Raw genomic sequence first — 27,706 nt, forward strand, 5'->3', positions numbered from 1 at the left:
CAATATTTTATTGCTATCAAATTAGTGTTCGCGGGCGACCAGCAAACACGCTGTACAGCCAACACTACCGTTGCCCTAGTGGCGATTTTTTTTTTAACAATAATATTAAGTATATTATATTGTAGGTACGCATTACACGATACGTCACGCGATTAGCGGTCTTCGCGCACTCCGATCGCGGTGTATACATGTTTAACGTGCTTATATTGTATTATATTTCAGTATAAAATCATCGTCTTCATCCTTAGACGTATACAATATCTGTATACGCGCGCACCGCAGCACGCAGCGCGTGTTTCGTATTATATTATAATATATTGTTATTATTGTAGAGACAATCGTAATAGCACGCGTTCGCGCCGGTTTCGTTGATCTTCGTTTATCGCGCCGGTTTCGGTAGGTAGGTATCTATCTTACCCATCTACTTTTATCATATATTACAGACAGGATAATATTGTACAATAACACGAAACACGATTCCGTCGGACGAAAAAATCTACGCTCGGTCGTGCATAGAATTTTTTTTTTTCGCGATTCCGTGTTTTTTTTTTTTTTACGGTTACGAAAATTCCTCGGCACACGCGATGCGTTGACCGAGACCGCTGTCAACGTCTTCGGCTCGTTCTGTTGTACCGCGGCAAAGGCGTGCGTATAATATACGATACGGTAAGTCTTTTTCTACTAATTTTAATTTTTTTACCTTAAACAATACCCCGAAAAATCGTGCTTTCCGTTAGTCCCTGCGTATCGTACACAGGTACCAATGTACGCTGTGATAAAATTATAAATAAAAATAGTGTCTTAACATTAATTTTTCATGATTTTTACCATCCGCACATCGCCATTCATTTAAAATTTAGTTCATTTTAAGAATAATTATACATTTAATATTATAGTTTTCAAAAATAATAAAAATGAATTATTAATTATGATTTTGATAATTTTCAGTGTCATTATATTTTTTTTTCGAAGAACACTAATAATAAACCTATATACTTAATTCCAATGATAACTTTTGTTGTTGTACAACTTTGGTTGGGTATTCAAAAAGTCTTAATTGTATTCAAATTAGAACTTGTAAATACATCAACTAGGTACAATATTATAATAATTATTAGTATTTAATAATATCATTCATAGATCAGCTAGTATTTTGTATGGAAACAAAAATTATCAAGTAGGTACAGACATTGGACCCCCTTGCGCAGGCCAGTGTCTTCAACTATATTTCATTTAAAAGCAGTTAGAAATTTACATAACTAGAGTAAATATACACTTAGGGTTTTTCAAGTATAACTGATATTATTTAAATATAGAAAATACCTATCTGAAAAAAATAATATTAAAAATAAACAACTATTAAATGTAAATTAAAAAACTTAAATTTTTTAGGATGGCTTGTATTTGGTTTGTTAGTTCTGAGGCATGGAATCAGGCAGTAGGCATCATATCGTAAATATACAGCTAAAAACTGTACAGAAACATTACTAAACAGACCCAAAATTGAAAATTATACAAGTTATCAAAATAAATACAACAAAATATGTTTTAACAATAATGTCTTCATATTTTATAATATTTATAATTTATTAATTTCGCCAAATTTGAATTTAAAATGTCTGTAAAAAATAACTATGTTTATATATTTTTTAGATTTCTTGGTTAAAGTATGAACTATATATGAGAATCTTTATTTTAAGTTTTCAATCCTTAGCTATAAAAATTGAACATTTTAACATTTTATAATTTTTTAATTACAATAGTTGATCATATTCGAAATTTTGTTAAGTTTTGTCAAAAATGAACTTTAAATACTTATAAAAAAAACAATTTATAACAACTTATAAGGAATTTTGTATTAAATGTTCTAGCTTTTTGACCCAACGAATACAATTGTATTGAAATTGTAGAGTAAAAACTAAAAAAATTTAAAAATTAAAAATTGAAAATGTCTATATATAACTCAAAACTAGTCGTATTAGTATACAATCTACGACAAAACGAATCAAAACGATAAGATAAGTTATACAAACGCAGCAATTAAATGTTTATAATACATATACTATACACTGTATATACATAACGATATACATATATACATATGTATATAGGTATATAATGTATAGGTAGGACGTAAATCATATATACTTATGTAGTTATGTGTTGTGTACCGATATCGTTTAATTAGTTATGTTATGTTGCGGACAAATTGATAAGATAAATTCAAATGTATTTTCAAGTTTTAATTCAACACAGTAAATATCAGTTCCATTACTTGTGATAATCCTACTTAGTGTCTCAGTATACCTACTAACTTACTATAAAATAAATTGTCGCCGTTTGTATAATTTATTGTATGATGTATCTTATCGGTTTTGTCGCAGATTGTACTGTGTTCAATTTTTAATTGCCTCAGTTTACATATTATCGACTTTTTTTTAAAAAAAAAACGGTAGTTTTTCCGCAGTTTACCATCTCCCTCAGTAAGAACTATTTATGAGATTGAAGAATTTTTACTATTTCAAAAAGTGATAACAGACAAAAAAAATACAATTCTAAAATACCTACTAAAATCAATACATTAAGAGGACGCTATGCGTTGTCTACGTCTTACAAATGCACAACATAGCAAAAACTGTTTTGCGCGGGAAAGAACCGAGAAGGCTACAATCATAACTATGAAACGAGATTTTCACCATATAAAAAGGAAAACTCTGGCTGTGCAACGTTGCTTTTATTTGTTTGATATCATTTAAATAAAAAAAGTTTTTCAAGTTTGAAAAACACAGACAATAATGGTTTTTGAAACAGTAAGAACTTTTTTTCATATAAGTGATATCAAAAAAATTAAAAACAACGTTGCACAGCCAAAGTTCTCCTTTTTATGTGGTGAAAATCTCGTTTCTTAGCTATGACTGTAGCCTTCTCGTTTCTTTCCCGCGCAAAACAGTTTTTGCTATGTTGTGCATTTGTAAGACGGAAACGACACATGCGGGTAAAGCGTCCTCTTAATCGCTCCGCTCAGAATCTAAAACCTAGGAAGGAAAATCACATATTTTCGGTAGTCACGTTGCGATTTCCATTCGTTCAAATATTTTATGAATGAATTGAAATATGACGCTAATGCCTATCAAAATTATTTTGTTCAATTTTTTATTATTGAAATGATAAAGCTATTTGAATAAATTAGCCTTGATAAATATACTCGCCACTAATAAATATTGACTTTTATCTATATATATACATAGTATAACCATTTCTCATAATATGCAAATTGATAAGTAACATTACTATGTAGGACGTATAGGTATGGATAGGGTTTCCGACTATGTTTATTCCCACCGTCAATATTTATCTTCGTTTTATTTTTTAAATCTGATACTTGAAAATTGATTTTATAGCTAACTAGACGGTGAAAATAAAATATTTTCTAGTTGCTTACTACTTTGAGATGATTGATTTTCAGGATAGATTTGTTTGTAAAAAAAAAAAAACTAAGAGTTGAACTATAAATGTTCACTACCCGATTAATTATAATAATTAACGTACAAGTAACAGTTGTCTTTTTCACAAGACATAACACAAAAAATTAGTTTTTTAGATACTAAGCGGAGGAATGTGTGGCATTTTTTTTAACAATTTTTTTTATTGTATCTGAAGTCACATTTAAGATCAAAAAACAATGATTGATCTAGTTTGTACTAGGGGGGGTAAAAAATACAAATTCCAAGTAGATATACTTTTGAAAATAATTAAGAAAATCAAAAACAAAATAGGAAAAAAACTGAAATGTTTACGCAAAACCAAATTTTGACAAAATCGTTTTGAATTTTTGTTGTTACTCATAATATATGAATAACTTTAGATACTCATCTGAAAATTTTACCAATTAAAATTTATTATAAATTATATAATTTTTAAAATATTTTTGCTCTTTTTATGCTATTTATGGATAACTTAGAAAATAAAAAATAGTTGACTTTTTTAGATTATTTTTCATTGGTGTACGATAAAATGTAGTTATTCAGTATAAAAAACTTGAAATATAAATGACACAATTTTTAAGTTAAAAAAGCATTTTAAGTTAAAATTTTAACCAAATTTGTTAAAATCATGAAAATTACGAAAATATGTAAATTAATTTGTAGTTAAAATTCATAACATTTTAAATGTTGACACAAAAGGATTGACAATTTAATACAAGATTCCTCATAAATTGTTTTTACTGAAATTAAAAATAATGGCGTAACACACTTGTTTTTTTTTTTTAGTTTCAATAAAATTGACAACGTTAATAAAATTAAAAACGGAAAACCGTACCTAACATAAATTAATCGTAATGTTGACGAACAATAAATGTAAGTGATAAACCAACAAACGGGTATAATAGGTATGCAGAAACCTAAAATTATCCGTTTTCCCAAATAATTGATTCAATTGTATGTATAGTATATTGAATAAGGCAACACCCGATGTACAAAATAATGTCATAGGCACCTAAATATTTCTTATATTAAACACTTCGATGTTTTTAAAATATGTGCTGTGTTCTATTTGTTTGTAGCGTGGATTTCTATTATTTTAAAATGCACAGCGCATCAAATCTGGCCGTAACCTATGAGCTATAGCAACCGTGACAAAATAATCTCAAATTTTCATATAACACGCCAGAATATTAATTATTATTAAATAGGTTTAGATCGGTTGTCGGTGTTGATACACCATAGGCAGAACTCCGTCAAAATTGCAGGGGGGGGGGCTAACATTATTAACATCAATGAGAATGGGGGGCTTCGATCCCATACAACCAAAAAGGAAGGGGCTCGACGGACTTTTAGGGGGGTTAAACTCCGGTAAGCGCGCCCCTCCCGATCACCACCTATGCGATATGCTATATTATATACCTACTACATACCTAACATAAGCATAAATAAGTGTAAGTATACATTATATTAGTATACTACCATAATATATAGTACCTACCTGCTATTTTTCTGATGAAGTGACCAAATCGTATAATTATTATAATATTATAATTTTTGAATTATAACATCTATAAGTAACCGTAGGTTTAATGCGCAAACATGGTCATATAGTTGATAAGCAGCATAAAAAGAAACTCGGTAGACGAAATTGGAAAAAAAATAACAATTAATAAAATTATGGTCATATTAGTGGCCCTGCTATATTTTATGGTCCTGCGCGGCGTTGCCCTTAACAAATTAAATGCCCATGGACTGATCCCTTCTTAAATTTCGTTAAAACATGTGAGCTACACTTATTTTTGACAGTCATTTGGGTGGTTGTAACCAAATATAAATTGCAGATCAAAAATGATATACAATTACAATATATTTTTTAATTTTTGGGCAATGACTGAACGGCTACCGGATACAAAAGAATAATGTTTCGTTTTTCGAGAGTCAGCAAATACCTGTATGAGCCCCTCTTTAAAATGCAAGAATTAAAATTTGACTTCGAGATACACATCCTCGGGTATAGGATTATCTATGTATACAATTTGAGAACCACGAGTGCGATAAATTTGTCTGTGGATCACTAACACACACACACACACACGCCAGGGCGCGCACGTGCGCATGTCCAAATATTTCTTTTTATTGATATGGATAAAAGATAATACAGAGGAATTTAGAGATATAACAGTATAATATATAGTATAGATTTATACTTTTGATTATAGAAATGAAACGAAATCGTTTTATCATAGAAAAGAAAGAACCATGATTACAATTCCAAATAACATTAAAATTAACTAATTACACATCGTAGCGCAGGCTTGATATTTAAACATATTATATGATTACGATTTACCATGCATTTGTATACTCGAATAACATCAATGATTGTATTACATTAAGTCTGTATAGCTGGAATTTATAACTAAAATATACATAGTATATTATACCGACGTATAGAAGAATCTAATCAAAAAATACTATATGTCTTAAGTTACACACATTAAACTCGTTAATTTTATTGTAAAACTATTATGGTATGATATATACAAAATGTATATATGTAATGTGCATGTATATTATATGCATAATGTATATATATTATGTACTATTAATTTAAAAGGCCGTATATTTACTTTTAATAAAATAAATGCATTTATGTACAGGTTAATTTTTTGAGCATACTCACTCTATTTGTATGCTTGAAAAATATGCATATTATATTCAAATTCTGGTTTTTGAAATTTTTAAATACACCTGAAGACATTTTTTTTAATCCTTGAGATTTTTCGTACCACTTAAGGATGACCCTGTGACAATACAAACTTCTGTTTTTCAAACAGGAACCCCCCTTATTCATTTTCAACTATAAGCAGACTTTTTTTTAAGAATTTAGATGCATCTATAAATCAAAATTCAAGTGGGTAGTTTTTGAGTTATTTAACTTTGTGTACTAAGGATAATAGATCTATGGTAATGGTTATATTATATTTTACAAATTATTTATATTGATAGATCAATTATAAAGTAACTTTTTAAATTGTCTAAGCCCACCATATCTACTAAAAACCATTACCATAGATCTATTATTCATAGTATACAAACAGTTTAATAACTCAAAAACTACACACTATGAATTTTGATTTATAGATAGCATCTAAATTCTCTAAAAAATCAGTCCAGCTAATAGTAGAAAATGAATAAGGGGGGTTCATGTTTTGTCAAACAGATGTTTGTATTGTCACCAAGAGGACACTCCTTGAAAAGTGTACGAAAATATGTCTAAAGGATTAAACTAAATGTATTAGGTGTACTTAAAATTTCTAAAAACCAGAATTTGAATAAATGTACTGTTAAATGGAAGAATAGGGGTGATCATGCTTACAAAACCCCCCTAGTGATGCACAGACCATGGCCAAAAAAGAAAAGTATGGTATAACAAAGCTAAAACAGACATTACATTTTCATAAGTATCTACCTATAGCTAGTTATAAAAAATATACTATAGGTAAAGCGATCACCTAGATTCAGATTTAATTTCATAATCCTAGGTCGAATATTTTTTATTAAAATAGAGACCATCGTTAAATAATCGATTACCTAAAAATTACAACGAAAAAAAATAGTATCAAAATGTGGACTAATCAATGGTGTAAGCAATATTACTGGACAATACACAGGAACAAGCGTGTACTACCATGTGCAATTTCCCGGGGCAGGGACACGTACAAACAAATTTTTTTTTATAAATATAGCCAAAGAATATTATTTATACAGCCTGTTTGTAGGATTAGCATTTTTCTTTCCATTTTAACAGGCTGTATTTGCATGCTGCTCCTTATTTTTATCAATTGTCTATAGGTACTAGGTAAAGTATTATTTTGGTAATAGTCTTGTAAAATCAGACTAAACTTGAATTTTCACAAAAAATAGATAATGCATTAAATTAAAAAAACAATATGTTATGTTATATATATATGTTGCAAATTAATACATTCAACGCTTATATCCAATCACAAAACAACACAAAAACATGTGCGGTGAGAGAAATTTGCGAGATCGTATTCTTTTGGTGGGGTACAATAACAAACCGTCCAAAGTCATTCGACATTAACAAATAACAACATCGTACTACTGTAGTAGACAGGTTAGGTTAGGTTATGGTGTTATAACTGTAATCTATAATATTATAATATTATGTTTGACGAGTTGAATTTACTAATCGTATTAGTGCGGTTTTATTCGTCGTCCGTCACCGAAATAATTTTACGAATACAAACCATTTACATTTATAAATTTAATTATTAATACCATATTATATAAATAAATGCACGAAAATGCACTATGCACTCACAAATATTGTTTTGTCGATTATTCCATATCGTCAATGGACATTGTCCGTCTCGCAATAATTTGTAATGCCAATTAGCTATTTGATATAGTTAGGTACCTAGTATAAACATCATCTCATTAGAGAATCAAACCTCGCAATAGGATCTGTGTGCAGATTTCCTAAACTCATTCGAATTTAACCAATAAAATAATATGTTTTTTTTAGAAACGTGCCAGAAAACCGTAAAAATGTATTTCTAAAGAGGGTCAGAATAGGAGTATAAGTAAGTTAAAAATTGGTATTTAAGTATAGTTCGAAAAAAAATGTTTCGGTATATTTCCGCATAGCGGAACAAAACTTCAAACAAAAAATTCCTAAACAAAATAAAAAACTATATGACCTAAATACAATTTTTGGTATATATTTAGGTATACACAGATGTCCTATGGCTATGACTTTGTGTAATACAATATTATTCCTATTCAGTTGATTTGGACCTTTTTTGATTTTACACTTGTCATACTAATCATAGCGGAGCGATTAATGTATTGTGTTTGTTTTATTGTTTTTAAATAACAATTTTTTTTTTTAGTGTTGATCCTTGAGATATAATAACATAATACTGAGCATAACAGTACGAATTAAAATACCAAAAAAAAAAAATAATAATAATAATAACAATAATTATATAAGGTCATTAATACGTTTAACAAAAACTCATCTCGACGATAAAGATTTAAAAAATAATAATGATTATGATATATATACTACCAATACAAACCTCAAATATTTCTATATATATTATCAACAACAAACCTTGGATGATTCACATTACGTGATTACAAATTGCCACAGACCACGAGCATACGATTGTATAATTATATAAATTGTAACATTTAAAACAAAATAAATTGACACAAAAATAAAATAAAAACAATCGTATTATAAATATAATATATAGTTATATGGATAATTACTACAGTAGAAGTCATTAGTTCTCTTCCACGAATGATCGTCTTGATTTGAACTGAATTATGAAAAAAGGCCATGTCATGACTTCTGTTAGGTGTTGCAGTTATTCACCTTAAATTCACTTAAATTATTAAGATACTTAAATTGGGAACATCTTAGTTCGAAGCCACAAGAACAACTGAACAAATTTTTTTCTGTTTATTTAGTTTGGACTTAAAACTTTTTGCTAAAAAGATCGGTTAATGACAGCATAATATGTCGTTTACATATTCCCTTAGATTCGTTCTGTAATAGCGGGGTTAAAACCATTTAATTTTTCATACTTACGTAGTTACGTAGAACCAATTTTAAACAATACTTAATAATCAAGTCAATTTACGCACCGAACTTCAAACAAATATTAGACAAAATATTCACTTTAAAGAAACCATTTTATGATATTGTTTCGGAATTGTATTTAAATAAATTATGTATTTACACGCTAAAATTGAAATTTCTATTCATTATAGATTCAATTATATAAGTCATATAACTCTATAACGTGGACTATTTCAACAATCAGTTGTATTTGTATTATTATTACAGACGATCATAGTTTATTATTTTTGTCAGTAAATTGTAATTTGTAAATGTTCAGTAGGTATTCGAAATTTCATCAATTCGATCTATGTCTCACATGAGTTACATGTTTCAATGTTTGCAATGTTTGTAGATAACTTAACTTAAATTTGCAAGTTACTTTACCAAAATTACTTTATAAGTAATTTAATGATAAATTAATTATATTAATTACATTTTTACTTTCAGTAATGTATACAAAATTTTAAATATAACTAGTTTGCAATAAAATGATTGAATTACTCGTTGCTTTATTTTTTTTATACATTTTTATTAAACCAATTGATAATATATACATATCAGTGGCGTAGCCCAGGGGGTGGCTAAGGGGGCTATAGCCCCCCCCCCCCCATTGACCATGTTAACCTTAGAATTTTATCAAGATTAATAAAAAAATAAAAAGTGTTAATAAAATACATATTGTATTCGTATACTTAGCCCCCCCCCCCCCATAAAAATTCACTGGCTACCCCCACTGATACACATAAATATATTATTTAAGTACGATTTTCTAACGTTTTTGTAATAGCTATTTCACGAAAAAGTTTTATCTTAAACAAATAATAATTTGGAAAACACATTGTTATTTAAAATAAATTAAAAAATTAAAAAATATGTAAATAATTAGGTATTGTTCTTAAAAAAATATTTTATATAATTGCATATTATATTTAATTATCAAAGTTGATGTATTCACACATAATTATTTAGCGTCGATTGAAAATAAAAAGGAACTGATTATAATGAAATTACTTTTCGAACTCAAAAAAAAATTTAACATGACCAAAAAAAAAAAAGAACTTAATTACAATTTTGAAAGATTGTGTGATTCAATCACTAAAAGTAAAATAACTTCCCTTCTTCCACTACACTGCAGGTTTGTTTAATTTTGAAATGTTACGTCAGGCAATTTATCGTCTTTTAATAATTTGTATCGTACAAACATGAGCCACATTGAGCTAGCCAACTTGCGAATCCCTGGTTGTTTTCGCATAGTACCTAATACCGTCATATACCCGTGTTATACAATATGAAAGATATGGATTATGAAACGATTAAAGGCTATGAAAAATAGCTGACAAGGCCGTAAACCTTGTTGCACACACACAAACACCTAACGCTTGTTTCAACAGTATCACGTAAAAATACGATGAAAAAATAATAATACTTTGATCAAACGCCAACGGAACTTGGCGAAACAAGTGGCACAAGCCATTCGCCAAGCTAAGTGAAATTTAAATATCTATATCGAGACTAAGGTAATATTATAAATTATAAAACTATTCAACCCTTTTGGAGGACGTCATCATACCGTAATAAAAATAAGCGACCGGAAACAAAGCTGTAAGTCAAATTTAAAAAGTTTAATACTGTCGGACAGAGCGAACGAGGGACGGCCGAATGAGACGACGATGACCCCCTTGTTGGTACATTGAAAATCATAGTCATAGTTAAACATTACTTAAAAATGAACCAACCCGCTACATACAGCAAAATACTTGAAAGAAAGATAAACTAAATAAATAAATTATATTATATTATGGTCTTTTAGTTTTTTTATATTTTTGGGCTGGATACACGTTTTTTGTTTCTCACCGATTTTTTGTAAGGTTTTTGTTGTTATGGTTACTTATTAACAAAAAACATTTATCATTCATAGATTTATACTATAATATACTCCTCTGGAACTTGTGATTATAGTTGGTCAGTTATGAAGCTATATAACATACGGCAATTATTTATATTTTTTTGTATACATCTATACAATAATAAATTTCTTCTTTTCACTTTTCAGGCATCGATAACAATTAATGGTTCGTCGTAGTTAACACAACTTACGCCCATACAACTTAATAAATTAATCTATGACTAATGAATGGTAGGTACATTACTGACTACCTATTTACGGACTGATTTTAATTTCATATTATGAAAAAAAAAATGTTCACTAATGTTTCAGTCGACATAGTGCCAGTGTACCATGTAGTTTCATTTAACGTAAAAGCGGTTATTGTTATTTTTTATTATTAGTAGTATTTAATGAATACTATTAACTAATATTGTTCAATGTTCTTTATTCTTTGCGTGTGCATGTCACATTATGCATTATCATAATCGACGAGAGAGTTCAACCACTGCAGTAAAATTATAAATATTAAAAAACGCGGTCGCCTATATAAACGTCTGTAAAATGTATTTATTCTTAACGTTGTATACAATAATCTATATTACATTGAAAAAAGGTAAAATGTTTTCGTATGTAAACCCTGTCAGTGTATACTATTGGTGACTAATGAACATATTCAAAACATTATTTCACTGATAGAAAGCTAAACTAGCCCTGAGTAGCACAGTAACATAATATACCTTTGTCCTTTATCATATTATATTTTTTATCATATAAATATAAAAATGAATGTATTTTTGGAGAGGTCTTATATGTAGACATGAAGACCAATTGGCATTACATATTGTACACATATTCCTTGAGACTCGGGGAATGTTCATAGTTTCGTTCAACCCCTGGGTTGCTGTTGGGGGGGGGGGGGGGGGGGGGGGCTCACACACGAATTCCATTTTGGCTCGAACGATAGTTGAATATTTTTATGTTTATGTACTTATAGGACTCCAACTAGTTACATAAATAAAATATACTCTTAAAAAAAGTTCAATTGCCATAACTAAAATAAAAGAAAGTTGGACCACCTTTTTGAAGGGTTTTTTTCATGACTTAAGGTATACTATCATAATATGACGCCGGTCGGTTACTTCTTCGCGAGTCGCATTGTTTATTATATCGTACATTTAAAATTTCTGACGAGTTACAACTTATAATAAAATGTTCGTTAATTTATTGAAGTGTATATAGTATGTATGGTGTATTGTATATGCCACGGTTATTAAAAAAAAATAGATAGAGTCTTATTATATAGTCTTATTCTTACAGTACATCATTCTGCGGAGTAAGGTTAATTACAATTTACGGTTATACGTTTAACAATTAATTACAAATGTTAGTTATTATGAATTTTATATCATAACGATAATAATAACTTATGAAAGAGATTACGGAATTGTATTGTATGGACGGTTTGCATTGTTTATACATTTATTAGTCGAAAAAACCGAATGAACATGAATACAAATTATAACTATTTTATTCGAAAACTATAAATTCAACAAGTCTGTTCAGAGTTTGTCCATAGTATTGACGATAATGTATTGTATTACCAAACAGGGCGATGATAAATAATATAGTACGAAAACTATGACTTTAAAGCTGCTTCATTACGTATTTGAATTTCAACGAAAATATTTGTTATTATTATATAATAATTAAACATAAGTGTTTAAATTTTAAAAATTTTTTTTCTTTTAATAATGTCTATACATTTGACTTAAAGTACAAATACTTTTGAAAATTATTTAAAATACTATTTAATTTTTAAGTAATAACTATAAAATACTTATTCAATACTTCGATTAATTATTATAAATAATTGCGTTTTATATTTAAAACATTTGTTCTATTGCAGTTCATTAATTATTATATACAGGTAACATATCTAAAAACATTTGTTACTTTTTGATAAAGAAGGGAATAATGGTAATGATAATGACAAATCAAAACAATTTTGTTTTGTTGCACATAGGTATGCATGGACAATATTTTTAAAAATATATATTTTACATTAATCTGTAATAATCATTGTAATAACCTATCCAATAATTCTACGACAGTTAAGCGCCACACATTCAGTGATAAGTTCAATTTCGTAACATTATTTGAACCTATTTTTATTTTATTGTACTACGCGTCAGTAAATAGTTGACCAACTCTTTTAAGTATATTTTGAAAATGAAGTAGTGTTGAGTTTTACTTAGACGTATTAATGTTATAAAATTGTAAATTGTTTAAAATACTCATAATTTGCTTTAAAATTAAAATCTAAAAAAATACCTACGAGGTTCACTAGATAGTATACTCTTACTTCTAAATTTGATAATCAATTAGCTCTTATATATTAATAACATACCCGAGTTAAATAGATTACTCGGAACGTACAATTGTCCATGACGTTATGCATTAGTAAAACGGAGACAACGCACGCGGGCTTAGCGTGCTCTTTGCAGAAATATATTTGAAATGTGTTGCGGTTACATATATATATTATATAATATATGTATAGGTATAATATTTATCATATACGATTGACACATGCGTGCACTTAACCACCGGACTGCCCACTCTGTTCCTGTACCTATGTCGATATTGTTTCAACGTCGTATATTATTTTTTCTGTTACAGCCGACTGTTCACACGAATCACGTGTCTTATCCATAATATAGTGTTACAGCCCGGAGATCTGGGTGCAGCTGCAACTGCACCGTACCACCAGCGAACGTACGGCGAACGATTGATGCTCGACAAGCAGTGAATCGCCGCGCCGAGGACATAACGCGCCGTCATTATGGTGCACACGGGGTCTTGTGGCGACCGTCTACATGACACATTGGTCGGCTATTTGCCGATACTTACATGGATGCCACAGTACAAGAAGTCGGACTTGCTGTACGACGCCGTGTCGGGTATCACCGTAGCGCTCACGCTGATGCCCCAATCTATAGCCTACGCGTCGCTGGCGGGACTTGACCCACTCGTAAGTGTGCTTATCGCGTGTGCGTTTAAACTGTGTACACCTACCACGCAGCAGGATGATTCGCCGTCCGTGCTCACCACCTCTCTCTTTTTTTCCTAATTATGAAAAACCCGAAAATGTTTAAAAGGTACTTAGGTACCTGCAAATCAAGGGGATTCGATACCGCGATTTTCTGATTTTGTCCAACACACGCGCGACATAGGATTTTAGACGAGTTCTTTGCCAAACATACCAACTGATCTAATAATATGGGATAAGAATTCTAAAAACGGATTTGAATCTGTCGTCAAGTCTACTTGAAATTGACTTTCCCACATTTTTGATTTTTTGATTTTAACTTCTCCAAAAATTGAATCACAAGAATGTTTAAATAATCTTTTTATATATGACGTTTTTAGGAATTTGGGGGATAATATCAACAATTTGGGAAAGTCGATTTCAAGTAGACTTGAAGACGAATTCAAATCCGTTTTCAGAATTCTTATCCCATATTATTAGATCAGTTGGTATGTTTGGCAAAAAACACGTCTACAGTTTATACTATGTAGCGAGTGTGTTAGTCAAAGACAGAAAATCACTGGATGGAATCTATTTAAGACCACAGTTCGAGTACTTTTGTACCGTTTAAAAAGTAGGTATGCCCTGTGCAGGCAATACAAACTTCTGTTTTTCAAACGATAACCCCATTCCTTACTATCAATTATTTAGCAAATGGTTTTCTTTCTTTTTAATAATGATATACCTACCTAAATCAGAATTCGAACTATATAGAATAGTTTCCCAGCTATTAAACATTATCTATATCAAGGGTAATAGTTATACTTGTAATTCATATGACACAATAAATAATATTATTATATAATATTTATTAATATATATTTACGAAAAGAGTTAGATAAAAATTCTATAAAACTGGGAGGATAATATTTATTGTTTGGTCTTTGCTTTTTTTAAATTTATATAAAAACTATAGTAGGGAAACTATATTAATATTTTAACATTTTACGATTTGCAATAATCAAGGCTGGGCATTAACGAGTTGAAAAGTTAAAGTTAAGTTAAAAAGTTAATTTAATTTAAACTTTTTAACTTAACTAGTTACTTTTGGCCTTTCCTTAACTTAACTGTTAACTTACTAAATTTCTTTCTTAATTAACGTGAAATCAACAAGTTAATTTTTCATTTCAAGAAGTAAGTTAAATTAATTTATTTTGTTTTTAGTCTTATAATATTTCACTATTTCACTCTATTTCGTTTTCATGTCAAAAAATATGTATCGTAAATTGTTTAAAGTTAAAAATTTAAATCATTCGAATCTAACTTATACGGAAATGCTGTATGAAGTATTAACACTATATCCTATAATTTAGTTTTGGGTTGGAAAAAAATTAAGTACGCTAGCGTTATATAAACAAATTAACTTTTAACTTTTTGTTACTGATGCATATTAACTTAACTGAGTTTAAAAAAATCATTAACTTGCCCAGCCTTGATAATAATTGTCTGAATAATAACTTATAGAAACATGACTAAATAAATATTACATTTTCATCTATTTAAATTTTTGTAAAACCATTGAAGGTATGAAATCACTCTACTGTAATATGAAACAAATTGTTGGTTATCTTAATTTTAGATCAATGGAAAAAAATTAAACTCTAATTATAACAATAATTATGGGACTATATCAATAGGTATTGAATATTTATCTTAGACCTCCTGCCTCTTACTCTATAGGATAATATAAGCACAATAACAGCCAATGGCCATAGTCACCGAGGCTTTATTTAAAACAATTTAAAATAAAATAAACACAATGAGTTGATTATTACTATGACATTAAAACCAATTTATTTTCAGACGACGTTGTGAGGTTATTGGATGCTAAGTCCATGATCATAGGATTTAAATGATTGTAGAGTCGGTTTCTGAATCTTTTATATATCGCCCCTTAACTTATTTGTTTTTAGTCAATGTCGGGTGTCGGATGAGGTAGTATTTTTATAATGGAGCGTATTTCATTCGAAACATAAAGAGGATGAGCTACATGGAGTAGTACACAAAACTCGGGTTTTGAAAAATTTGAACTTTATAATTGTTTTTGATTTTTATCCATAATTTAATCAATATTTGATATTTACGTAAACTAATCCCCCCCCCCACAAAAATACACAAAACAAATGAATCTTGATTGCGTCAATGTCCATATAAGTTTATAACCGTAGGTACTGTACAGTGTATTGTCGCGATTAACTTTAAATCACTTTATTATCATTTGTCATCATAATAATATCATAAAACTATGCCATAGTCCATTGTTATGAAACTTAAGGTATAAGCGCCAAGTTTTAAAAACTCGACGAGTGTAAAGGAAAAATGTAATCAAAAATGTACATGGAATATTTTGAAAAAAATAAATTCTATTGGTGACCTAGTTCACTCACGTATATTATGCGCCTATACAAAGTCTTCTTATAGGTAGGTAGGTCATCAGGTATCTTGTGTCTTAAGAGAGAACATGGATATTCGATTATTTTCGTGTAGCTACGGTTTTGAAGAGAATATTATTCCGACCGCTACACATTATCGAAATCGACGTTCGCGGCTTTATCGGCGTGTTTTAGCTATTTTAAAATTTGACAAAAGAATGTCTGAATACATATTTTGATAACTACTTGAGGGTATGCCTACCTGATATATTTAAATATTTTCTAACTGCGATGTGTTGATCATTATGAATTGTTTTATTAGTTTGGATTGTATGCTGCATGCTTCGGTAGCGTGATGTACATAATATTTGGATCAGTACGTCAAATTACTATCGGCCCTGCGTCCGTTGTTGCGTTGCTCACTTTCAACTACGTCAATCCAGCGCTACCAACTACGGCGGTAATTCTCTGTTTTGTGTCCGGGATTGTCGAGCTCATATGTGGACTTTTCCGCTTAGGTACGGCAAGTTTGTTATCAGATAAAATTCGATCCAACCACGATTTATTTCCATTTCATAATTTAACGGTGTGTTTATCAAGAATAATAATTTATATCATCAAAAAAAAAAAAAATGCTTTAATATTTTATCAATGTAAATATCGTTCAAAAGTATACCAGGGGGGGGGGGGTTGTCGTTGTCGTTGTGTCAAATATGCTTAAATGCAAGTCGTTTAAAGACTGACTAGAGACTAAATTTCTATAGAGTACATTGCATATACGACGCGTACAGTAGTAATAATTTTCTTAATGCCCGAAACGGGTGTATAATATTATAGGGGCATAGGTAGTTGAAACTTTAAAACTTTAAAATTACACCAACGCAGGATAGAACAATGGTCTATTATTCATACCGACTATGTATGAGCAATCGTATAAAATATTTTGTTACACAGTGTTTGACATTTTGACGTGTAGAATTAATGTACACTGAATAAACACTATATAAAAGTAAAACTCTTGATTCACAGAAGAAGCAAAATTGTATACAAATAATCGCAGTAATTATATAAAAGTGCTATACAAACAACAGTTGTAATATATGCAATAAATACTATTCCGCGTATGTATAACGATTGTGTAATACAAAACAAATAACATAAATCTATACTGCACAATGTAATAATTATATAAAATCCGTTTTCCGACACATCTGAACTTCAAATACCGATCAAGTATCATCCTGGATTCCAACCTAATTGGTTTTAAATTTTTTTTTTTTTTTGAAAGTTGAAGCAGTTTATTCGTAAAAGTTTCATGTAGCCCTTTCATCGGTTAAAAATCTAGTGTGGATGGTTGTTTTATTTACTAAACTTATTAAGTCCGACATAACTTCGATTCACGCTAAACTAGATAACATATGAATTGGTTTTTTTTCTACTTGTCCTGTGTATAGGATTCGTCGTGGAATTCGTATCGATGCCGGTGACGGGCGGATTTACATCAGCCGCGGCTATTATTATGGCTTCCTCGCAATTAAAAGGATTGTTCGGCATTTCTTATGACGCGAAAAACTGCATGGAAATGTGGATAAAGTTTGTTGAACACATTGAACATTTTCGATTAGCAGACACTGCTATGGGACTGTTATGTATCTTCGTGCTGATAGGATTGAAAGTGAGTGTACTTAATATAAATAGTGTAAACCGAACGTCAGTTTAAGCATCGCACCTCGTTTGCAGAGCTTAAAATCCATAAAAGTCAATGCTAAAGGAATGAAAGCAAAATCATATTCGGTGATATTGTTTTTATTGACCACCGGGAGCAATGTTCTCGTGGTCATCGTATCGTCGATAATCGCATATTTTTCAATCAGACAAGGCCAGTCACCATTAGTGTTGACAGGTACTACATTATACATAAACAGCAATGTATTTTAAATTATAAATAAAATACGCATTTATATTACCGTACACCGTTTGTCATATTTAGGTACCATAGCTAGTGGCATACCGCAGTTTAGGTTTCCGTTTTTGGACTACGAAGACGAAGACGAGAAGTTTACCTTTTTCGAAGGACTGTGCAGGTTATGGCCTGGGGCGATAGTTGTGCCGTTGGTGTCGATTTTGAGCACAGTGTCGGTCGCTAAAGCATTCAGTAAGTTAATCAGACTTTCAATATCGACAGTATACCTAATATTGTGTACAAATCTGGGCACTAACTAGTTAGTTTTAATTCGTATTAACTTTGTAACCTAACTAGTTCAATTTAATGTGTAAAATAATCTAATCTAACGCGTTAAAAATAATGAGTAACTAGTAATTTTTTAATTTCTTATTTTTTTAAACTTTTTATATTCTTCTGACTGATAATCCAAAAAATTAAGGTTATTACCTACCTATTTAAAACATTTGATCAAATTATCAGTTGACAGTTGTTCAATTTAATTTTTCATTTATCACCAATATTCAAGTTAGTTACCTACCTACCTACCTCCTACCTACTTAATAATTTATTTATGTAATACATTACATTTAAACAAACGGTTTTTTGAATTTACATTTACTCGACTCAATTGCACCGCGTGACCCATTTCATAAATTTATGTTGTACCTATAGGTACCTAGTTTAATAATATGGTTTTAGATTTCAAATAACACGTTATATACAATATATTTACTAAAGCTATATAGATTAATGCTAAATTATAATAAAATGTATTATGCATTTGTTTAAATATTGATTACAACCGGGTCAATTCGCATACAATTAACAGAGCATCCTTACCTAATAATAACATAATAATAGTTTGAAAAATCTAATCATATTTTTTCCGTAGGCGGTGGAAAAGTCGTTGATGCATCACAAGAGATGATAGCGTTGGGATTCTGTAATATTTTCAGCTCGTTTATGGGATCTATGCCCGTTGCGGGTAGTATGACCAGGTCTGCTCTTAACCATACAACAGGTGTCCGTACAACGTTCAGCTCAATATTTACAAGTAAATGACCAAACATTGAATCGCAAGTTGTACACGCTGTTAACGTCGTTAAAAATCGATTTTTAGCTATATTGGGCATGTTGTCATTGTTGTTTTTGACACCACTTCTATATTACATACCCAAGTCTAGTTTGTCCGCTGTACTCATATGTGCGGTGACTTCAATGTTTCGATACGACATGGTGATTTCGCTATGGAAAACCAATAGTAAGTAACCGTTCATTTGTAATGTGATCTACAACATAAGGTTGTATCATACACGTGTATCATAATTTGTAGAAGTAAATACCTTATAAGACGTAGGTATAAGACGTAATATATTCAACATATTATTAAAATAAATATTTTATAAACGGTAAAATGTTTTGTCAATTTCCCGAACATTCAATCTTGTTTTTATATTTTAGCTATGAATACGAAACACAATTTAAACCATTTTAATGCATTCTGATGTTTTTTTATCGACTAAGAAATGTTTAGTAACATCTAACTGTTTTAGTATTTTATATATACAAGACTAAAACCAAAACCAGTGTACTGTGTGGTACTATCGTGTTTATGGTTTAACATACAATTCAACTCGGAGATAACGTACGTGTTATCAACATTTTGTAACCTATGTATTGACCTTATACGATGTTAAACATTTTTTTTTTATTATTAAACAGACTTTGCGCGGCATTTGTATTAACATAATAAATGTAATATAACTGGTAAAATATTTTGTCAATTTTCACAATATTCAATCTTGATTTTATACTTAAGCTATAAATAAAAACCATTTAAGAGATATAAATTAATTTAACGTTTTTTTATTGGTTAAAAAAAATGAAGAAACATCCAATACTGTCTTAATACTTAATTAATCAAGACTAAAACCAAAACCCCTGTACCACATCGTGTTTAAGATTGAACTTACAGTTTAACTTGTAAACTAATAAGTTTACTTTTATATGAAATATTACGAGGACATGACATTCGTGACACTTATACCTATTAGAGTTTAAGACCTATGACAATTATCTTTATGATATACTTTTGTATACCGAAGTAGTTAGGTACAGCAATTTCCGTTTCAATATATCACTAGCTGTTTTATTGTTAATGTAACATTTAACTAAAAGTACATCATGAAATGATCTCAAAAATATACTCATCTTAAAATTCGATAATACATCTTAAAACTCTAGTGTCCCGCTTTCCCACCATAGATGTCTCAGTTTAGACTTGGTGGATCAACATTGCTCATTAGTCATTAGATATATGAGTATATAACCAACCAGATATTATTTATGTCTTCCGAATTTTAGAATTATCTCTCTCGATTACCACACTCGATTGTCACCGTGATATTACCATATAAATTAATGTTACGATGATACTATATTATTATTATCTTTTGTAATATATTGCTGTAACATTGATATAGTGTACGCCGAAACATAATGCCAGGCCCGTCGCTGGGGCACAAGCAAGTCATTCGTTGCTTTAGGGAGGCATACAATTTTAAAGAAACTGAAGGCGGCAAAATTAAATAAATATCGATAAAGATGAGCGGCGAAATCTTCGCTTTAGAGCGGAAAATAACCTAAAGACGGGCTTGTCTCATACGTGATATCGCTATGGGACTTTTATACCAGGCGTGCCCAACCTTTTTCAACTCGCGAGCTACATTCGAAATTCATATTTATACTGCAAGCAGTATATACCTGTTCATTTTGATAAAATATACACCATTAATACACTTAAAAACTGTAAGGTATTTTGTAATTCTTAAAAGCTTATTGAAATAACATTTTTTTTTTTTTTATTATTATAATTTTTATATTTATCTATACCTAAAGAAATTTCCAATTTTATAAAATGGTCACGGGCCCGCGGGTTGGGCACGCCCGTTTTATACCGTCCGACGTCCGTTTATGTTAACAAAATATGTATACGTACCAATACTGAATATAGTTTAAATCGGAACAATTTTAACGGTGCCTACAGTCGTTAAGATCACAATAATTATATTATATCTTATACTTATCAAAAATTGGGTTCTATTACACAGGGCGTGATCTAATACCGTTCACCACCGCGTTCGTCTCGTGTTTGATATTCGACGTCGAGTTGGGACTTTTGTTCGGCATATGTGTTGATTTGCTGTGCGTGCTCTATCGCAGTGCCAGACCGTTGATTTCCATCGACAAAGAAACTGTGAGTAAACACAAAACATAAATCTTTTTCGTTTTCACTGCAAATCATTTTACATTTTATCAACCCTTCCATGCGTGAGGTTATTATCATTATTATTTATTTCTATTTGAATTGTGTATGCAAGCGATTCGCTAAAAATAGTAAAAAAGAAATCCTATTCCTATACTCGAACAGTAAAACCTAATAGTTTAGTTTGTTGCATATTTGATACAGCAAGACACATGCATTTACAAAACAAACTTTTGTATGGGTTACAAATATAATACATTAGTCTTTTGTAATTTTATAAATTATATAGGTACCAATTTTTTTATTAACTAACATAACAATAAAAATATAATATTAAGTATCATAAAAAACAATATTACTTTCAGTGGCGCAACCAAGGGAGGTGTTTTAGGTATCTGGACAACCCCCTTGAACCGTAACTTTAGAAATAATAATGTGTTATAACTGTTAAAATGTTTTTTGTCCATATAGTATACTAACAAATTTGGAAATTTATTATGTTTAAAAAAATAAACATTTTATTATAACCCACATATATCTATACTATACAGCATAGGATAGTTAAGTACAGATATCTCATACCTGTATTATAACTATGTGCACTATTCATTATTTATTATATATTGCGATAAAACGGGAACTGGAGAATGCGATAAAGAAAACCACTAGTTTATCTAAATGCTAATCTTATCGAATTATCGCTGTATATTTGTGTTGACTGTCTGTATCTACGAGTTTTTATTATGTCAGTTCATGCAGTTCAGTTATTCGAAGGTTATTGCCGCCGTCGATCAAATAAAATGAGTAAACGTGCTAATAAAAGTATAACAGAATTTTTTGTTGTCAATAAAGTACCACGGCACGAATTGACGTAGTCATCGACAAACATCGAGAAACCTAGTCCGGATAACGAATATTCTTGTTTCAGCCATCAAATAGAACATGAACATGTACACTGCGATAATCAGGTTAGTTTATTTGATATTCAATTATATGTTGGTCAAAGTCAAAAGCTTTCAAATAAAGCAAAAATGGAATATTTTCAAAAAATATGGACCTCAGAAAGAACATTTGTATTCCCATAATTGAGTTCTAAAAAAAAAAAATTTAAGTTTCAATTAAGTTGGTTGGACAAATGGAAATGGCTTGCGTATTCACAAACAAATGACGGGGCGTATAGCAAGTATTGTGTTATATTTGATAAAACAGCAGAAAGTATCGAGTCTCAGGACTTGGGTAATCTTTTTCTTAAACCTTTTAAAATGTGGTATTAACTATAAAGCAATAGAACAATTTAATTTTCATGAAAAATGTAATTATCACCTTCAATCGGTTGAACAATATCAAAACTTTGTTACTATTGAAGCTGGTAAACAAGATTCTGTTGATTTACAATTAAATGAAGCCGCTAAAATTCAAATAGAATTGAATAGAAAAATAATTATTCCTGTAATCGAGTCTTTGATTTTTTGTAGAAGACTAGGAATTGTCTTATGGGACATCGTGATTATGGAACATTAATGACGGTAAATCCGGTAGAAAATTACGATAACTTTAGAGCTTTAATTCATATATATTTTTTAGATTCATTTATAAGTCAGTTAAATGAAAGATTTATCAAACATAAATAAATTCTTCAAGGATTTCAAATGATTTTTCCAATTGCTCCTCTTACTGAAAAACAAGAAAAATTAATCAAAACTATGGTGGAATTTTATGCAAACGATTTGGAAGATTTATTAAAGATTTTAGCTGAAGTAAAAATTTAGCATCATCAAGTTTTTAAACTACGGCTGGAAACCAACTTAAAAATGGTTACTGTTATTGAAGTAATCAGTAATTGTAATAAAAATCTATATCCCAACGTTTAAAAACTACTGATGATTCTTTTAACGTTACCCGTGACAACTTGTGAAGCTAAAAGGTCTTTTTCAACTTTAGAAAGAATCAAAACACTCAATAGCAGACAATAGACTAAATGGATTAGCAGCATTGAATATTCACCGTAAAATTAAAGTTGATACACATGACGTCATAAAAGAGTTAAATCAGAGAAAAAAAAACGATTTTTAGATTTTGTAATATTGTAATATGACTAATACCTATGTATAATATTTTTGTAAAATGCCTTAACATTCGACAACTACTAAAATTATTATATGTGATTTTTAACTAAATATATTGGGTATACATTTTTCAATGAACAATAAATAGCAGTCATCTGAAATTTAGGGAACTACTGTATACGCTACAGGCGGACACCACCCTTGAAAAAATCCTGGTTGCGCCACTGATTACTTTAGTATAGGTATCAATTATTTTGAATTTCTAGACAAAGTCCCAATAATTATTCCAAGATTTTTAATGAAAATTACTAAAATTTAAAATATTATGTTATTATTGGAAATCAAAAAAACCCGAACAAATTATAATATTTAAAACAGAACCATTTTTTATTTTTCAACCCTTTTTTATACAGTTTTTATATCCTAATTTTGGGTTCTACAAGGTTTTATGGGCCCCTGGAAAAATAAGTTTTTGGGCCCTAACTTACAAGACGGGGACCTGGGCAAATGCCTGGTCTGTGCCCCCCCCCCTCTCCCAGCATCGCCAACTTTTACATAATAATCATCTGAATTTTCCGATCGTTATATGACGAAGCTCAGTTACAACATATTGTTATATTCTATACCTACTGAATTCGAACGACGAACTAATTTTTTTTAGAACTCGGGTTACGTGAAATGGGTGGTGAGGCCCAGCAGCGGTCTACTTTTCCCGGCGGTGGACTTTATGCGACAACGGATTATTGCCGAGATGTCGTCTTCGGAACGTCCGAATAAACCGAATCTCATAATCGTGGACTGCGTGCATTTCGACAAGACCGACTTCACAGCTGCCCAAGTAAGTGTACTCATTGTTGCCCTAGAATTCGTATTATATAATTGCAATACAACCGTTGTAGCTAGTGTTTCCCAAAAAACTTATTATCACTACCCTCCGTCTAGCGGTTGACACTTAAAAAATAACTTTTGTCGTTCGTTATGTACTGTAATATTTCAAGTTCTAGTCGAGAAATAATTATGATTTATATCAGGTATGTAGTTTAATCTTTTATTCTTGTTGTCTGCTAGAGACACGTCATTTAAAAACATTATACAATTAGATCATTATGTTTTATGCAAGAGCGTCGTACTTGAATCTATTGTTTATTTTTTTTCAGGGAATAAAATCGTTGATAAATGAACTGAAATCCGAGTCATGTCAACTCGAACTGATGAACGCGAAGGAATGTGTAGCGGCTATACTGGAAGCCACACTGAACGTTAAAATCTTGTCTATGGTTCCGCTTCAAGATTCTATTAAGAAATTTAATTTTAGTATGTACACTTTTAGCTTTACTATACATTTCACATGTCTTAGTAAAATCAACCTTTTCACGGGAACCGAGTTTTTAAACTTGCTAAAATATGAAAAATCCATCAAGTACCCACCGCTTTTTCGTGAAATTAACACTCAAATTTTAAATCGTGTAATTTTTTGACAATTTGGCCATCCATATTTCGTCATATTATAGTTTATTCTTTTTCATTAAATCGCTGTAATTTTGTCTTACAAGAACATCTTATTTATACATCCCATTATGTTGGTTTATAATATTTATATATTTATAGGTCTATAGATTAGAAAATACAACATTAATATTTTATTACCATATAATTTTTTTTTTCAAAACGATATTTTACAGCAATTTATTAAATATCTATCATTGTTACAGATTTAGTTACCACACTTTCACATTTATTCAAAAATTATTATTATTACATAGTTACATACCTTAATTGTTATTGGTATTGAGTTTATTTTCTGTCTGTCATAGTATTGGAGCAACACATTTCTTTTAATCTTCAACTTTAATTTATGGTATCAAATTGTATCAAACGTTTGTAAATAAAACATTGTGACTATATGTATTTTGAATTTTTGTGAAAAAGCCGATTTAATGTAAGTAGGTACGTAAAATAAGTGTATAGTAAATAATTAATAACTACATAATATACAAACGATCAGTGCCAAGCACCGTTGATATATTGACAAACAGCTGTGAACACGTTCTTCATCTACCGAATTCTTTATTATTTTATGGTACCTACCTATACTAGTTTAATTCTGATCCATTGGTAAAATTGTATACCCTACGATGAAATTACTGTATGATCGTTTTCAATATTATAATATCTTTAACTGTGGTCAATATATTAATCGTATACATCAGTTATCGTGGTTCTATCATTTAAATATTCGAGCTTCTTTTTACTATTATTTAAGTTATTTTACCCGTGGTCAACACTCATTATATTGTATCGAACAATTAGAATAACCTTTTTCGCATTTGTTTCCGATTGCTTCTCTTCCAGTATTCAGACGCTGACTTTTAACTAGGTACCTAATTGTTTTTTTCTTCAACTCATGTTCGTGGTGGAAAGCTGCAGGGTATTTCAACAATCGGAACTATAATATAATAAAACCGTATTAAGCCACTACGAAATAAATTATATTTCCTATTATCTTTGTATATTTTTGTTGGCCACAATAAAGTTAAATAGCGCGTGTATTTTACTTGCAGTGTTACACCTACAGACGATTTATTTTGGATACATTGATTAAAAAAATATGTATACAAGATTGCATTCGAGAACGTTTTAATTGATGCGTTGATTGACTCGGGAATTTGTTGTATTAAAACATTCTACGATTCCCCCGAAGTATAAAAATAATCGATGGTTACTTTGGTACTTGTATCTATTTCAGTTAAAAAAATAAAAATGATGTTACTTGAAATTAAATGTCGATCAAAACGCCCGATAACAGTTTAAAAGTTTTATTTAAACAATACTGCAAATTAGTAATTACAAAAAATAATAAAAATATTAGATTGGGCAAACTTAGCTTGAAAAAATATTTCCATAGATATAGCCATGAAGGTATAAATTAGATCATTTAATTTTATGAAAAATCAAGTAGGTACTCGTATATATTTATTCAAGAAGTGTTCATTTATTTATTTGACCCTATAAAGTATAAGCATAACTTGTTCCCAAAAAATATATTACATATTCGTAAATAAATGCATATTTAACTATATAGTTCATAACTTATTATGTGCAGTAGGAATACCCACAGTTTGTTATCCTGTTTAATAAAAGTTCAATACATTTATAAGCAGATTATAAATTTGTAACTACAATAAATTGATAACTCAACTTATTGTTATTCATATCAACGCCAAATCCTTCAACTTTAAAATTATAGTATAATAGACTATTAGACCAATATTATGTAATTCTGTATAATTTTTAAAACCAACATTTTTGGTGAAATTTAGGACGCAAAAGATCAATGTTCATAGTATAAGGAGTAATTAATTTTGAAAAATGTAAAATTATCACGGCCTAAATACAAACAGTGAAATTTTAATTTTCCCTTGATAGGAAGTTATTTCCATATTTAAATCTAAATGTGTTTTTAATTTTTCAAATGTTTTTATCATTACAGTTCAACCTGATCTCAATGGAGTTGAATCGATGACATTACACGAGATTAAAATGAAAAATATTTGTGAACGCAAAGCGTGATTGTTACTTATTATTATGTAATTTTACTTTTGTATACTATAAACTATTTATAAATTTGTAAATTATTATATAATTTTTACTATTCTATTGTTAACTATATATTTATATACTAAGAAATATATATAAATAATGTATATTATTATAAAATATTGTGAAAAACTAATAAATGTTTTATTATTCTTCTAGTGTTTTGATAGTATTAATATCGATAACACAGACATTATTTTACTTTCAAACTTTGATGGAGCTAAAATGTTAATATACAAAACATAAACTATAAAATGTCTAGATGACTAGATATTACTCCGTGATATCTCTATATAGTCACTCTTATATAATAAAACTCGTTCGGTATTTATTAGCTTTTT

General features: G+C 29.7%; 2 protein-coding genes across 3 annotated transcripts in view; one reads left to right on the top strand and one right to left on the bottom strand.

The window, feature by feature from the left end:
* The window catches only part of LOC132938690 (sodium-independent sulfate anion transporter-like), a 51,985-nt gene extending 43,037 nt beyond the window's left edge, over positions 1 to 8,948 (bottom strand). Inside the window, exon 1 of the mRNA XM_061005671.1 lies at positions 8,790 to 8,948. The gene's annotated coding sequence lies outside the window, so the exon portion shown is untranslated. The remainder of the gene's footprint in view (positions 1 to 8,789) is intronic.
* Positions 17 to 27,523, top strand: LOC132938689 (sodium-independent sulfate anion transporter-like). 2 transcript variants are annotated; one of them, XM_061005667.1, is made up of 12 exons: positions 17 to 666; positions 13,712 to 14,063; positions 16,815 to 17,010; positions 17,947 to 18,167; positions 18,233 to 18,395; positions 18,483 to 18,647; positions 19,330 to 19,491; positions 19,558 to 19,698; positions 21,548 to 21,693; positions 24,430 to 24,606; positions 24,926 to 25,082; positions 27,259 to 27,523. In XM_061005667.1, the coding sequence occupies exons 2-12, from the start codon at positions 13,875 to 13,877 to the stop codon at positions 27,336 to 27,338; spliced, it is 1,797 nt and encodes a 598-aa protein (XP_060861650.1). In that variant the 5' UTR covers positions 17 to 666; positions 13,712 to 13,874; the 3' UTR covers positions 27,339 to 27,523. The 2 variants fall into 2 exon arrangements, with proteins under 2 accessions (XP_060861650.1, XP_060861651.1); XM_061005668.1 differs by lacking the exons at positions 17 to 666; positions 16,815 to 17,010 and having other exon boundaries at positions 13,938 to 14,063.
* Positions 27,524 to 27,706: the final 183 nt, after the last annotated feature.

This window comes from Metopolophium dirhodum, chromosome 2, assembly GCF_019925205.1.
Source record: "Metopolophium dirhodum isolate CAU chromosome 2, ASM1992520v1, whole genome shotgun sequence".
Lineage (NCBI taxonomy): Eukaryota > Metazoa > Arthropoda > Insecta > Hemiptera > Aphididae > Metopolophium > Metopolophium dirhodum.

Excerpts from the sequence above, each read along its gene's own strand:
- LOC132938689 (XM_061005667.1), top strand. The coding sequence starts at position 13,875 with ATGGTGCACACGGGGTCTTGTGGCGACCGTCTACATGACACATTGGTC. Across the intron at positions 14,064-16,814 it reads TGGCGGGACTTGACCCACTC|TTTGGATTGTATGCTGCATG; the intron begins GTAAGTGTGCTT and ends TTGTTTTATTAG. Across the intron at positions 24,607-24,925 it reads CCGACTTCACAGCTGCCCAA|GGAATAAAATCGTTGATAAA; the intron begins GTAAGTGTACTC and ends ATTTTTTTTCAG.